At 40.5% G+C, this 15,962-nt stretch overlaps 1 protein-coding gene across 3 annotated transcripts in view; it reads right to left on the reverse strand.

The window, feature by feature from the left end:
• The window catches only part of TOP1 (DNA topoisomerase I), a 60,691-nt gene that overhangs the window by 18,613 nt on the left and 26,116 nt on the right, over nt 1-15,962 (reverse strand). Inside the window, exons 3-14 of one of the 3 annotated variants that reach the window (XM_040330405.1) lie at nt 15,095-15,182; nt 13,776-13,893; nt 13,452-13,691; nt 9,950-10,002; nt 8,975-9,067; nt 7,855-7,927; nt 7,330-7,427; nt 6,396-6,511; nt 1,163-1,284; nt 952-1,074; nt 638-825; nt 137-281 (exon numbers count right to left, since the gene is read on the reverse strand). In XM_040330405.1, coding sequence (XP_040186339.1) covers nt 137-281; nt 638-825; nt 952-1,074; nt 1,163-1,284; nt 6,396-6,511; nt 7,330-7,427; nt 7,855-7,927; nt 8,975-9,067; nt 9,950-10,002; nt 13,452-13,691; nt 13,776-13,893; nt 15,095-15,182 — 1,457 coding nt within the window. Of the gene's footprint in view, nt 1-136; nt 282-637; nt 826-951; nt 1,075-1,162; nt 1,285-6,395; nt 6,512-7,329; nt 7,428-7,854; nt 7,928-8,974; nt 9,068-9,949; nt 10,003-13,451; nt 13,894-15,094; nt 15,183-15,962 lie in introns of all 3 variants that reach the window. The other 2 variants (XM_040330404.1, XM_040330403.1) reach the window with 2 other exon arrangements.

Consider the following 15,962-nt stretch of genomic DNA (forward strand, 5'->3'; position numbering starts at 1 on the left):
TAGGGAAAGCAGCAGTTTTAAGCAGACTTCAGTGTAACTCAAGCTTCCACTTTAAAGGCCAACTCCATTATTAGGGGAAAAAGGCAACAAGCCAAGCGGCCCCTAGACCAAGATCATTCTGGTTAATGTTTCTTACCTTAATACGGGAACTGGGGTTCAACATAATGTATTTAATAGAGCCTTGAATGTTTTCCGTCCAGGAGACAAGCCATGTAACTTTATTGTCATGTCTTACTTCCTTCCACTTGTGTCCAGGGGGAGGAGCGGGAACCTTGGAGTTTCTGGATAAATACACACAAAGACGTCAATACACCAAATGGATATACACTACAGTGAGCTTTCTTGGAAAGAGAAAGAAAACAGCCATTACTAATGTTGGCAGGAAATAAAATGTCCCATCAAGGCTAATCTGCAGTTGAGGAAATACCATCTGAAATTGCCTATCTGCACACAGAGCCATTTTTTGTACTTGTTCATTGGGGCACACCGCCTCATCTCAGAGTATATAGGCGATTGGACACCAAGGATGTTGCACCCTTATGATTTATCCCCCCTCCCCAAATTCCAGCTTTGCAAACTAGGATTGTTTTAAAAAAAATAAAAAATAAATTCTAAAGCAATTTTTAACAAAACTTACTTGCTGCAGTTAATGATGATATTTTCAGGATTGATCCTCCTCTTAAGCTTTCCCATTTTGGGATGATTTCCTCGGCCTCTGAACAAGCCCGGAGGTTCTATCCTGAAATTGGCAATTCTTTCTTTGTGGTTGTCCATTATACAGAAGCCATATTCCTGCACCAACCTCTCATTCTCCGCTTTGATTTTCTAAGAAATGGGAAAAGGCAAAAAGATGTTTCAGCTTTGCAACACAGGGGCCAGACTGCAAAGTAATAAAACATTTTATAAAAAAGCTTAAACAGGCAAAGACCATTGCAACACAAAAAAAGTTACCAGTTTCTCCTCCTTGGTCATTTGCTTCCTGGCCTCAGACTGAGCTTTGAAGTACGTGCCCAAATGAGTGAAGTCACACTTGTTCAGGTTGGTGAGGAGACCTTGTTCCTCAGATGTCATTTCCTATGGAAGGCAAAATACTGGTGAGACAATACTGGCGGTAAGCCTACAATTATTAAAATTTCCCTAGTGAAGAGTAAAGCATGTTCACCTTCTTCCAGTCTTTAAAGAAGTTTTTCCTGAAGGCATCTTTTGTAGTGTATTCGTGATCCAACATTTTTGCAAAGAAAGTGGCTACTTCCTCTGCTTTGGGGCTGAGCTTGACTGCTTTACCTGCAGTGAACATAAAAGTTGCTGGGAATTAATGGTCACAAGTGCGAAACTGCAGTTTAACAGTCCAAAAAAAAACAACCAATATAAATAATTTTTTTTTTAAATATAATATATATATATATATATATATATATATATATATATATATATATATATATATATATATATATATATATATATATATATATATATATATATATATATAATATTGTATTCTGGCAACTGTATGGGGTTATACCTGTAGTGATTGTAGTCCATGCATGCATTTAATATTTTTCTCCACATTTAAATGCAGACCAAACAGTCCATCAAAAATGACAGTTACAGAGGTTGAAACATAGAACACTGCTAGGGGGTGGCAACAATTCAATTCACAGTTTAAAAAAAAAAAAAAAAAGAAGGAGAATGGAATCAAAAGTAAAAATGTTAAAAATCCAGGGAAATTTTAAATTGTGTTTAGAGTGCTAAAGCAGAAGTACACTAATTGTTTGCATCAAAAATGTTTCTAAAAATAAAACTTTCCTTTATCTGCATACGTTAGAAAGGTTTAGGTTTTTATTGCCGTCTATCGCATCCAACCAAAAACGTAACTTAACGAAAATGTGAAAAATCGAGTGCTGTGTGCACCCATACTCCCAGCAATCTGACCGACAGCAAGAGGAGCCCAACGCTCCACCACCCTTAATACCCTCGTCACCAACTAGGAAGATCTATGAAATGGCATGGATTGTGGAAAACCCAGCAACGGTGAAAACTGACTGCAGGTTTTGGGAGCAAGGGTATAGAAATGTACTCTGAAGTTTCCCTTAAAGGGTCACTAAAAAGGATTTTTTTTTTTTTTTTTTTTTTTTTTAAGCTGAAAGGACTGTTTACAGGGTATAGAGAAATAATAGTTAACTGATTCCTTTTAAAAACGATTAAAAATAGATAAAAAAAATCAATCATAAAATGTACCTCCTAGTTTCAGTTTCGTTTTTGCATCTAGCTAAGTTTTTGCATGTTATTTGATGCCTCTGTGCTGGACAGACCCATAGAGCAGTATTGGTTTGGAAAACGAAACTAGAATCTCCCAGTACTGTGGTGATCAGGAAACAGACAACCAGGAAGTGTCCAGAGCAGAATTACAGCAACGTCAAAGCAAAAACGAACAATGAGGACATGAAACCAGGACTGAAGTAAGGTAAAGGAAGCTATTTAGCTAAAAAAAAAAAAAAATGTCCTTTAGTGACCCTTTAATGCAGAGAGTGCGTATATATTTATTTTAAATAAAAATTTATAAAAAAGGAGCAGCATTTAATGAAAAAGGAAAAATCACAAAATACATTTTCATAAAGGATACTTCCATTATCAAGGGGAAAACATTTTACTACCATTTCTCTGCTTAAACCCTTTAATGTGGAAGTCAACCCCAACACTAAATCTACAGTCATCTAAGACTAAGCCATCTAGGAGAGGGAGAAAATTATATATATATATACACACACACACACACACACACACACACACACACACACACACACACACACACACACACACACACACACACACACACACACACCCACCCCTTTTTGAAGCCAATATGGTCTCCAGCGACAGAAGCTTTGCAGAGGAGACAGCCGACAACGGCTGTGAAATTAAAGGGGTTGTAAAAGGTACAATTTTTTTCCTAAATGGCTTCCTTTACCTTAGTGCAGTCCTCCTTCACTTACCTCATCCTTCCATTTTGCTTTTAAATGTCCTTATTTCTTCTGAGAGTTCCTCACTTCCTGTTCTTCTGTCTGTAACTCCACACAGTAATGTGAGGCTTTCTCCCTGGTGTATGGAATAGAAATACTACGCGCCAAAAATGTTAAACTAAGAATGAGCTGCTACCCAAAATAATCGAAGATTATGCAGTAATGTGTAAAAATAAGGTGCGCTGAATAAATATAATAATAGTATTAAACAATATTTAAACTTAAATATGAATACTAGACATCAAGATAGAAACAAAATATTTTGGTGAATCAGTATATCCAGTCCTTGGATATTTTTAGTATTGTAGTGATGTTCAAAAAGTGGTGATAAACAGATATGAGTCCACAAAAAAGAAGAAATAGTAAAAAAGTCCAGTGTTGACGTTTTTAAACTGGAAAAATGAATTCCCATAAGTGATTTCTTAATTCAAAGAGGTATCGTGTTTTCAATCAATATGATCCACCTTCACCGTGACTTTGTCAAAACACCCAATGTGAATAAATAGGCAGGCTCCTTACCAGATGGAATTGCCCCCGATTTTGATATCAAAATGGGAGGACAATTAAGGCTTTGACAGGATCACCTGCATATGAATGGGATACGTCCTGACAGCAGTGTTGGAAACAATCATGGATTCTCGGATATGTACATGGAAAATAAATGGTGGCAAGACATAGCGTAATTCGTTTTAATGAGATGTAAAAACATAAATTTTAGGGAGCCAAGTGGCCGCTTACTTTATGAGTGCCTTGGACCCGGCACTGAGGCTGTAGTGATTATAAATCAGCTAGAGTAAATCCTGGGTGCTGTAGGCTGCGATGTCCGGATCCCCGGAGCGTGCGTTCCACGGCCGCAGCAGTGTGGAGCCAGCAGTGCAGGAAGTGACAGGGTACTGGAGCGTACAATTGCGTGGTTGGGTGTCATTCAAAGTGCGACAGTGCTGAAAGCTGGCCTGGGCAGGAAGGTGGTGAAAATGCCCTGTATTGAAGTGGTTAAGTACCTTTTTAAGGTTGAACCACGCAATTGTACGCTCCAGTACCCTGTCACTTCCTGCACTGCTGGCTCCACACTGCTGCGGCCGTGGAACGCACGCTCCGGGGATCCGGACATCGCAGCCTACAGCACCCAGGATTTACTCTAGCTGATTTATAATCACTACAGCCTCAGTGCCGGGTCCAAGGCACTCATAAAGTAAGCGGCCACTTGGCTCCCTAAAATTTATGTTTTTACATCTCATTAAAACGAATTACGCTATGTCTTGCCACCATTTATTTTCCATGTACATATCCGAGAATCCATGATTGTTTCCAACACTGCTGTCAGGACGTATCCCATTCATATGCAGGTGATCCTGTCAAAGCCTTAATTGTCCTCCCATTTTGATATCAAAATCGGGGGCAATTCCATCTGGTAAGGAGCCTGCCTATTTATTCACATTGGGTGTTTTGACAAAGTCACGGTGAAGGTGGATCATATTGATTGAAAACACGATACCTCTTTGAATTAAGAAATCACTTATGGGAATTCATTTTTCCAGTTTAAAAACGTCAACACTGGACTTTTTTACTATTTCTTCTTTTTTGTGGACTCATATCTGTTTATCACCACTTTTTGAACATCACTACAATACTAAAAATATCCAAGGACTGGATATACTGATTCACCAAAATATTTTGTTTCTATCTTGATGTCTAGTATTCATATTTAAGTTTAAATATTGTTTAATACTATTATTATATTTATTCAGCGCACCTTATTTTTACACATTTCTCCCTGGTGTGGAGTGTCGTGCTCGCCCACCTCCCTTGGACTACAGGAGAGTCAGGACGCCCACTAACACACAGCTCCCTTCTCTATCTGCAATGTAGAGAGCGTCCTGACTCTCCTGTATTTCAAGGGAGGGGGCGAGCACGACACTCCACACCAGGGAGAAAGCCTTGCATTACTGTGTGGAGTTACAGACAGAACAGGAAGTGAGGATTTCTCAGAAGAAATAAGGACATTTAAAAGCAAAATGGAAGGATGAGGTAAGTGAAGGAGGACTGCACTAAGGTAAAGGAAGCTATTTAGGAAAAAAAAAATAAAAAAAATTGTACCTTTACAACCCCTTTAATGGGCATTGACGTCACCTACAGGAGTTGCTAAGGGGCTTACAATATTGGCTGCCCCACCTTTACAGAGAAGCGTTTGCCAACAGCTCAGTGAGGGACAGACCAGATCGGCTTCAAAAAAGGTAGACTATTTTGTCAAAAGTACTGGTACACCCGTCTTTACACACATGAAATTTTAATGGCATCCCAGTCCAACGCCTCGTACACACGATCTGATTTTCCGACAGGGGAAATGTGTTTTGACAGCCGGTTGGCCGAAAATCCGACTGTCCATCGGACAATTGTTGTTGGTTTTTCCGTGGACAAAATGTTGGATGGCAGGCTTTAAAGTTTTCCATGGACACCGGTCTGTCGTCGGAATTTTTCGATCGTGTGTGTACACAAGTCCATCAGACAAAAATCCAAACACAAGTGCTCAAAAGCAATGCTCACACACCACATTAGCAGAAGGTGCCCAAAGGGTGGCGCTAAAGAGCTGCAAAACCACATAATACGCCGCTACTTCCGTGTTTGTGGGCAGACAATTGCATGCAGTTTGTATGCAAGACAAAATCCAGGCACGCGCCCCTCGGACAAAAGTCCTACGCTTTGTCTGCAGAAAATCCGATCGTGTGTACGAGGCTTTAGTCCCTGGGGTTCAATATCGAGTTGGCCCACCCTTTTGCAGCTATAACACCTTCAACTCTTCTGAGAAGGCTGTCCACAAGGTTTAGGAGTGTGTCCATCTATGGCAATGTTTGACCAGTCTTCCAGAGGTGCATTTGCGAGGTCAGGCACTGATGTTGGACGAGAAAGCCTGGCTCAGTCTCTGCTATAACTCATCCCAACTCAATATTAAACCCTATGGACCAAGACTGTCCCAAATCCAGTTCCTATGGGGTGCAGAAGCTTTACAGTACAAACAGCTTCCATCATTGAGTGAGACAAATTCAGTGTCTTGCGTGCTTACCTTCCCAGACACGGCAGCTTACGGTGGGAGGGATTAAAGTAAAAAAGGCAATGCCGTCAATCAAAGCAGCGGGCAGGACAAGGTGTGGCCAGGTGCTGAGTGACAAGCTGCAGGCTTGTGAATCAGCAGTGACAATGCCGATACCCCCCACCCCTGGCAATAGCTTCTCAAGCCACTGTAGTGAAAAACGGAAAGCTGCATTAGGTGATCACTGGCAGGCTCAACAAGTATTTGTGGGACTTTTCCAGGGCACTTAAACAGCACATTTTTTTATTTCAATAGCAGGCCATAGTTCTACTTTAATCAGGTCATACCATCATAGTAAAACTTCACATTGTCTGGGAGAGGTTCATAAGGTGGAGCAAACACAGGTCCTTTGTGTTCCAAAAAGTTCCACTTGACTCCGTCTGCATGACGTTCCTCCTCCCACCTACGAGGAAAAGCCAGTAGATGAGCTGCAATTAAACACTATGTATTGTATGGATAAAAATATATATAAAAAAAAGGATTCTTTACAGGAGAACTTGCACTTTAGGAAAGGTATGTTTGCTCAAGGTTTCCCTCCCTCTTCCTATACTATGCATAAAAGTGCAACAAGGAACTTTCATATTTCATAGTGCAAGGGGGGGTGACATCATCCTCCCGACAACGTCCCTGAAAATGTCCCAAATCTCAAAGATGCTGCAGCAAAGAGTAGTATTTTTTTTTCCTTTGATTTGGGCAACGCCACATTCGCCGGGGTCTGACCAGTAGGATGACGTCACCCTCACCGAAGCTTCGCAGGAGAAGGTGGGGAAAGGCAAGTATCAATTAAAATTAAAAAATGTACCCCAATTTTTTTTTTTTTTTAGGCAATTTTCAAATCAACCATTGAATAAGCGGAGCTGATCATCGAGGTGCTTTAAGATCTGTGATCCTCCTTCTGCTTTACCAATAACACTCAAAACTTCCAAAAACATGAGAAACTACTCAGGTCAAATTATTAGGGTGTAGAAGACAGCAAGGGGGGGGGGGGGGGGGGGGGGGGGGGGGGGAATTCAAGATTTACCATGTAACATACAAAAAAAAAAAAAAAAAGATGGAGGTAGACTGCACAGCAATGTGTGAATGAAGAACTCAACAGTGATGCTCCATGTACACATTTAAAGAATTAATGTGCATCTTTTTTTCCCCCAATACATAAATTGCATTATTTTTTTATTCTACCAGGAGTTTATAAAAAATAAAAATATTATGACAAAACATTACCATTTCCACTTTTCCTCCTCCTCCTTTTTGATCTTTTTCTTCTTAACTGCACCATCCTGCCCTTTGTCTTTGTTCTTGTTTTTCTTAGGTTTTACATCCTAAAATAAAAGATCAATAGGTTTTATACCAGCAATAGAAATTGATCTTATGTTTGATGAAACTAGCCTCTGTACGAGATATTTTTATTGTGGCTCTTAAAAGATATTAGGATTCTGCAAAATTTTGGAATTAAAAAGAACACTTTCTAAATAAACTGGGAAACAGTTTTACAGGATAGCATTGGTCCAGGTCTTTCTGAAAATTGTTACGACCGAATGTAGAGCTGGTTGGATGGAGCGCATTCGAGACGTTTGGTTCACCAAACATTATGATGCAATGAATGATAGCGATGGCTCTTTTTTTTTTTTTTAAAGTCCTTTAACCTGGAAACAGTTTGAACGGCTTAAAAAAAAAAACAAAAAAAAAACACACACCCTCAAGAATTCGACTTTGATTTCGCCACCCCTAAATAAAAAGCTATTTTACCTCCTCTTCTTGCTTTCGTTTTTTTGGCTTCTTGACATCTTCGGTTTTAATTTTTTTGGGCTTGTAATCAGAACTGTGAAAATAAAAAAATAAAATGTAAAAAGAAATTAATATTGGTTGAAGCATTTGAGCAAGTTAAAGCAATACTACCAAAAATACACTGTTGAATTTACATTGCCACACACACACACACTTTTTTTTATTATTACTTGGGGGTTCCAAGTAAATTTTCAAGCAAAAAAAGACAGATTTTAACTTGAAAAATAGGCCCAGTTCTTAAAGCGGATCTCCACTCTAAAGTGGAGTCCCGCTGATCGGCACCCTCCCCCCCTCCGGTGTCACATTTGACACCTTTCAGGGGGGAGGGGGGTGCAGATACCTGTCTACAGACAGGTATCTGCACCCACTTCCGGCCCTACGATACGGGCAAAAGACGGGTTTTTTCCTCGTTTCCCGTCCGTCCCCCGTTGTATGCTGGGAACACTCGGCTCCCAGCACACAGCGGGAGCCAATCGGCGGGCGCAGCGCGACTCGCGCATGCGCCGTAGGGAACCGGGCAGTGAAGCCGGAGCGCTTCACTTCCTGGTTCCCTCACCGTGGATGGAGGGGGGAGCAGCAGGGTGACGAGCGATCGGCTCGTCATCTGCTGCGATCACCGCTGGACTCCAGGACAGGTAAGTGTCCTTATATTAAAAGTCAGCAGCTGCAGTATTTGTAGCTGCTGGCTTTTAATATGTTTTTTTAGTGGCACATCCGCTTTAAGTGGTTAGAGGTGGAAAACACTTCTGAAATATTCTCTCCCTCTCATCGATATACATAACCCAGATCTTTCCCAAAAATGTCTGCAAATATATATTTGAAATCAAATCTTTATTATTTTGTGCAAATAACATGGTGTGGGCTGCCTGCTGTCACGCCCCGCCAGCTGCAGTAAAATACATTTTCAGTTTTGGGTTTAATACCACTTTAAATTGCAAATTTACAAATGCAGAGAAATTCCTCAAACCTTAAAAAGGTTAACTCTTGAGTCAATCTAAGCTACGACAAACTTTATTTTGATGAAAGTCATAAGTGGCTTTTAAAACCTGACAGACCTTCCCATGATCCCCTCCATACTTACTCTTCATCATCTCTGGATCTCTTCAGTGCCTTGTTCTCCTTGGGAGGGAAGGTGTAGCCTTCATCTTCTGGTTCATTTTTGACATGAACAGGACTGAAAAGAGGATGAGGAAAGGTCACATATAACAAATCAAAATAGTCTTCTGGCATATTATAACAACTGGCTAGCTAAATGAAATTGCAGCAAAACAACCCTCCACCCTAAGAAAACCATACCCCATGCCAGCACAGCCATGACAGCTGACCTCCATCTGGGCAGCCATTTAAGACTTTGTAGCCAATCAAACCCTACCCAGTTCCACAATAGAATATCAGTTTTGAGTGGAGATGGTTTTAACCACTTCAGACTCAAGCTAAAGCCGAAACAATTTAGCTCTGTTCTGGGAGGGCACCCATTGACGCATTCGGCATGCTCCGATTGATGTGTCCCTCGGACACAGCTGATCATACACACCGCAGTAAAAGGGCCAATCACAGCAGCCCTTTACCATATGGTCAGCTGTGTCCAATCACAGCGGATCACATATAACACACTTGCTGGTGTGGGTGTGTGTGTATGTGTGTATGTGTGTATGTGTGTATGTGTGTATGTGTGTATGTGTGTATGTGTGTATGTGTGTATGTGTGTATGTGTGTATGTGTGTATGTGTGTATGTGTGTATATATATATATATATATATATATATATATATATATATATATATATATATATATATATATATATATATATATATATATATATATATATATATATATATATATATATATATATATATATATATATAAATAATATTATTACACACACACACACACACACACACACACACAGTCTCTTATCTGTACAGTGTTAAATGACTATGCAATTGTCAAAGTGACAGTGCTGAAAGCTGGCCTGGGCGGGAGAGGGGATGGGGAAAGTGCCGGTATTGAAGTGGTAAAGCTCTCAGTATCTGTGGCACAAAATGTTCCATCTTACCTAGAGAAGCCGTTTTCTTTTTTCACTTTTACACCGTCCATGGAAGCTTTTAGCTGCAATACAAAAAAAATTAAAACATTTTTTAAATAGTTTATTTAGCCATAATTCATGTAGTTAAAAAAAACAAAACAAAACAAAAAAACCTCAAGCACCTTTTAGAGCAGGGATTCATGGAACTCTTGGGTTCCTAGAGGTTGCAAGGGGTTCCTTGAGCAATGAGCATTTTCTGCCTCCCAGATAAGTTCCCACCGATGCCAATTCTCTTTTTAGCCATCAGTAAGGGGCCAATTCTTCCCATTGACCATCCCACCAAGACCCCTTTCACACTGTAGCGCTGCTAAAACAGCAATAAAGCGTCAGTAACTTTGTGGTGCTGTTCAGGCGCTAGTGTTTAAGGTCACGCTGTCGAGATGCTTTGGAAGCGCTGCCTATTCATTTCAATGGGCAGGGTGAACTGCCTTAAAGATGCCGCTTGCAGAACGTTTTCTAACATCCCGCAAGCGCATCGCCCGAGTGTGAAGCACACATTGCAAGGAATGGGAGGCAGTTTTCAGAGAGGCTATTTTTAGTATGCATTGCATACTAGCACATTATGAATTTCTTACCTTGGAACGAAGCCCTCCAGTGGTGTGCGGCCACCGCTGGAAGGGCTGGCCTGTTTTTCTACCGGGTTCATGCCCCAGCTATGCGATTGGCCGGAGACACAATGATGTGCGCGGGTGATGCAACTGGCTGCATCCAGGGTGAAGATCTCCTAATGGTGCTGGTTTAGAAAATATTCATTTTACCTACAGGTAAGCCTCATAGGCTTATCTGTAGGTAAAAAGATCACCACCAGATTAAAACACTAGTGCAAACAACTGCTTTTTGGATGATGTCACGTTTTAAAGAGAACTGCCACACAAGAAATTAGCAGCAGTGCGACTGAGCAATCAATTCCCCACATTCACGCAAGGTCACCAATATTGTAGCAGAAGTTGTAGCGATTTCCAGAAATCTAAAAACAGATTAATCACTCATTTAGGTTAGACTCTGCTCCCCTATTTGTATCCACATCAGCGTGATTAGCTTCATGAGACTAACCCTTCAGCTTTACTACAATTAGCAAACCTAATACAAAAGGCTTCACATTTACTTTCGTTTTAAGGGATTAATAAAAATGTAGATTTCCATTCTTAATTAAATTAAACTACTCCATTATTATTATTAAATGAGCCTGCAATAATCAAGGCCTGACTTATGCGAACCATATCCAATTTGATAGCAATTGTAAAGTTAAAGCGGACGTTCAGTCTTTTTTTTAACTTTCCATCTATTAAATCTTCTGCCTGTGTTCTTTTAAATTTGGATAGCAATTTTATTTATTTTTTTGACAGCAAATACCTTCTACTTCCTCTTGTCTGGTAAAAAGCCTAGGCTTATGACATCATGCAAAGCTCTCTCTCACTCTTGTGATAGTTTGCCAGGAAGGGAGGAGGGATGAGTCATAAAAAAGGGCCAATCAGAGCTGCGGAGCTGGAGGTGTGCCTCTGTGTAAATCCAGGAAATGAACAGGCAGCAGCTTCAGCTGCCCACAGTTAAAATGGCCGATGACAGACTCAGCAGAGGGAGATTTCTGCAGCATTTTTGGCAAGTACAGAATCATAGTATATATACACAATATGCAAAGTGGTTGGAGGGAAGCTTCAGAATGGCAAAGAGGTTATTAAAAATTATGTGAGCAGACTGCAGTTCCTCCAAGTTGAAGTCACAGAAAATCAAATTATTTCAAATAATCAAATTTTGTTGCTTTGTAGCCTAAAAAGACAAAGTTTGTTTCAGCCAGCTGTATTTACAGTAATTTATAACATTCAAGTGAAAGATAGAACACCAACACCTCGGGGAAATTTTGTATAGTATGTATGTATGTATGTATGTATGTATGTATGTATTTGTATATATATATATATATATATATATATATATATATATATATATATATATATATATATATATATATATATATATATATATATATATATATATATATATATATATATATACACACACACACACACACACATACATACATACATATAAAAAACAGAATCAGGAGTTGGAAAAAGGATCACCCCCTTATGTCAGTATTTTGTTGAACCATCTTTTGCTTTAAATACAGCCTTTAGTCTGTTGGGAAATGTCTCTACTAACTTTGCACATCTAGACCTTTCAATATTCTATTCAAAACGGTTCCGGGTTCAGTTCATATTTATGGTGACTGTTTGTGAACTGCAGGCTTCAAGTCATTCCACAGATTTTCAATGGGGTTGAAGTCTGGGCTCTGACTGGGCCATGCAAGGACAGTCATCCATGTCTCCTTCAACCACTGTGTGGTAATTTTTGCTGTGTTTTGGGAAATTGTCATGTTGGAAGATAAACCTTCTTCCCATTGACACCTTTCTGGTAAAAGACAACAGATTTTCTTCAAGAATTTGACAATATTTTGTCCCATCCATTTCTCCTTTTATCCGGACAAGCTCTTCAGTCCCTGCTGCAGAGAAACGCCCCCATAACAGGATATTACCATCTCCATGCTTTACTGTAGGAATGGTGTTATTTGGATGGTGATCTGTATTGGATTCCCCCCCCCCCCAGACATATTGTTTGGTGTTGAGGCCAAATATAATTGTAGTCTCATCCGACAATGACACATTTTTCCATGTGGCCTCACAATCTTCAAGGTGCGTTTTGGCAAAGCCCAGTCATGACTGCATGTGGCCTTTGAGTGGAATTTTTTTCTTGCAACCCTCCCATATTTGTGGAGAAATTGTGATATTGTTGTCACATGCACACAATGACCACTCTGTCATAAATTCCTGCAACGGCTTTAGATTTGCTGTTGGCCTCTTGGTAGCCTCTCTGACCAGTTTCCTCCTGGCTCCATTATCCAGGAAGGATCTGTGTTGTACCAAATACATTCCACTTAATAGACTTCAGTGTGCTTCTAGGCTTTACAAAAAAGCCTTTGAAATTTTGTATCCATCTTCTGCCTGTACACAATTCTATCCCGAAGATAAATTTGACAGTGCCTTGCAACCCATAGTTAATGGTCTGGTTCAGTTGCACCATCAGGGACCGAAATGCTCCAGGAGAGCATTTAATGCTAAACTAATCAAAATGACCACAACTGATCATGGTTGAAAGTCAAATGGCTTTGTGTGCCATTGAGGTGGAGATTAGCTACACCCGATTTGGTTTACAGGTCATTTTTAAGAGGGGGTGATCATTTTTCCAACTCAGCGATTCAGTTTTCGAATCTTTGTTTTAGTTTGACATGTTGGTGTTCTATCTTTCAATTGAATGTTATAGGTTGTACCAAGTAAACAGCTGGATAAAAAAACAAAAAAACAAAAAAAAAAAAAACGAAAATTCTGCTTTTGCTCAGTGACTACATAAGACAACAATGGCGAAAGAAAGCCACCTACAGTTGAGGTTAGCAAAAGTTCTACACACTACCACATACCTTTTCTTTTAGTTCCTTCCTTTTTTCCTTATCTCGGTGTTTTTCTTTATGCTTTTCCCCATCCTTGTGCTTCTCTCCATCTTTATGCTTTTCCCCATCCTTGTGCTTCTCTCCATCTTTATGCTTCTCCCCATCTCTGCGCTTCTCTTCCTTATCCCGATGTTTCTCACCATCCTTGTGTTTCTCGCCCTCCTTGTCTCGATGTTTCTCACCATCCTTGTGTTTCTCGCCCTCCTTGTCTCGATGTTTCTCACCATCCTTGTGTTTCTCACCATCTTTGTGTTTCTCGCCCTCCTTGTCCCGATGTTTCTCACCATCCTTCTCCCGATGTTTCTCACTGTCCTTCTCCCGGTGTTTCTCACCATCTTTTTCTCGATGTTTCTCACCATCCTTTTCCTTGTGTTTGTCCTTGTGTTTCTTTTCGGAAGGATCTTTGTGCTCACTTTGTGAATAAAAAAAAATAAAAAAATGGATTAGGAGTAGATGGAAGATATGGGGAAACCAAGAGAAACCCCACAAAACATGGGATTAGAACCAACCCAATGCCACTCAGAAAAGATATCAACCCTTTTGTACCCCAAAGTCATTGAAATCTAGATGCCCAAGCCAAACTAAAGAGCATCCTTTAACTTGACTTACAGCTGATTAACTTACAAGATAAGATGCAAGCCAACAGAAGTATTTGGCATGAACGCAAGATTTTTTAGCATCCCCAGCAGCCATCAGTACATGGTATAGCCAGCATTGGAAGGTCCCCCCCCCCCCCCCCCCCGATTTTCCACTTTAGTTTTAAAGCGGAACTTCCGCTCATCTGATTCCTTCCCCCCTATGGTGCCACTATTGGCATGCCTTTGACAGGCATCCTTTCTCTCTTTTCCGGAAGTCGAGGCCGCGGCCCATGAAGTCACTGCAGAGCTCCTTCCTCCTCCCCCGGCCCAATAGGAGAGGAGCGGAGCCGTATGCACAGTAGGGCTCATGGCGTGAAGCCGAAAGACTACACTGCCGGGTTCCCTTACCCGCAATTGATGGAAACATCAGCTGCGGTGTTGACATAGAGGGACTCCAGGACAGGTAAGTGTCCATTTAATAAAAGCCAGCAACTTAAGTAGATTTAGCTGCTGGCTTTAACTTTTTTTTATTTTTTTTTATTGGGCTGGAAAGCCGCTTTAAAGAATAGAAAAAAAAAAAAAAAAAAAAAAAAAAAAAAAAAAAAAAAAAGACCTGCACTGCCCATTCATTCCTAGCGAGCTTCATACTCCGATCCACAGGAATGGAGAGCGCACGCACAGACCTAGCAGGTAACATCTCGGCAATCCACCTGGCAAGCTGTTCCCGACTAAAGAATAGGATGACGGGGGGATTACAAAATCAGGGCTTGCTCACAATACATGAATGCTACAAAAATAAAATGTAACACTTTTTCTATAAAAAAAAAAAAAAAGTTATTCCCCCCCCCCCCCCCCCGAGCTTTTCTCCTTCCAAAGATTGCTCCTGTTGTCCCAACTACATCACACCCAGTTTCCACTTTTAACCCCGAAAAAATAAAAAACAAACACAAACCCTACAAATAGGACCTGGCCTATACACTGATAAAGGATCAATTAAACTTATCAATTGGAAGATTTTGCATGTAGTGCACTCACCTGTTATTGTGTTTGGATTTTTCACGGTCCTTGTCCTTCTTGTGTTCTTTGTGACGATGCTCTTTGTCTTTCTTATGTTTATGGGAGTCTGTCAGGTGAAGAGAAGGATATTAGAAGAGCACAGAAATAAATGCAGATCTCACAAACATCCAGCATGCATTGGTAAGGGGGATTTTACAACCCTAGCCAAAACATTGTACGAAGACATGGAATGCAGCAGGTGTTCGTCCCATTCATAATTCCAATGGAAATAAAATCTACACTTCGATAAAAATAAATTCGGTGGTACAGGTAGCTGGGGGTATCAAACGGCTTCAAAAATCATTTGATCAAAGCATCCAAAGACCAAACCAAGAATGAAATGTAAACTGTGCCCCCCCCCCCTTGGATCCTGTCTAAAATGGCCCCATTATGTTTAGGTATGAATGAGAGTTAGAGACCTTAGATTGTAAGCTCCTTGAAGGCAGGAGTCGAACAGAGTTGATCTGCGCTGTTCAGAAAGACGCCATTCCTGAGGTCAGCCGAGCTGTCTTCAGGATTATACGCATGTTCGAGGGGCCCCCCCCCCCACCTCTGGCCACATGCGGTATTGCATGCCCCATTGAAGTCAATGCTGAACAAATTATTTTCGTTGCCCTTGATTTCAATGGGGAAACTCGCTTTGATATGCAAGTACTTTGGATTACAAGCATTCTCCTGGAACGTATTATGCTTGTTATCTGAGGTTCCACTGTACATTAATTTAGTTTATTCAGCATGAGGCTGTATATTCTGCAATAGTTACATTTTTGGGAAACTCATTCAACGAATCCAAGCTCTGCAAGCGGAGATAACATGCACTGCATTGATGCATTCACACAATTTCACA

This window comes from Rana temporaria, chromosome 12 (genome assembly GCF_905171775.1).
Source record: "Rana temporaria chromosome 12, aRanTem1.1, whole genome shotgun sequence".
Classification (NCBI taxonomy): Eukaryota; Metazoa; Chordata; class Amphibia; order Anura; family Ranidae; genus Rana; species Rana temporaria.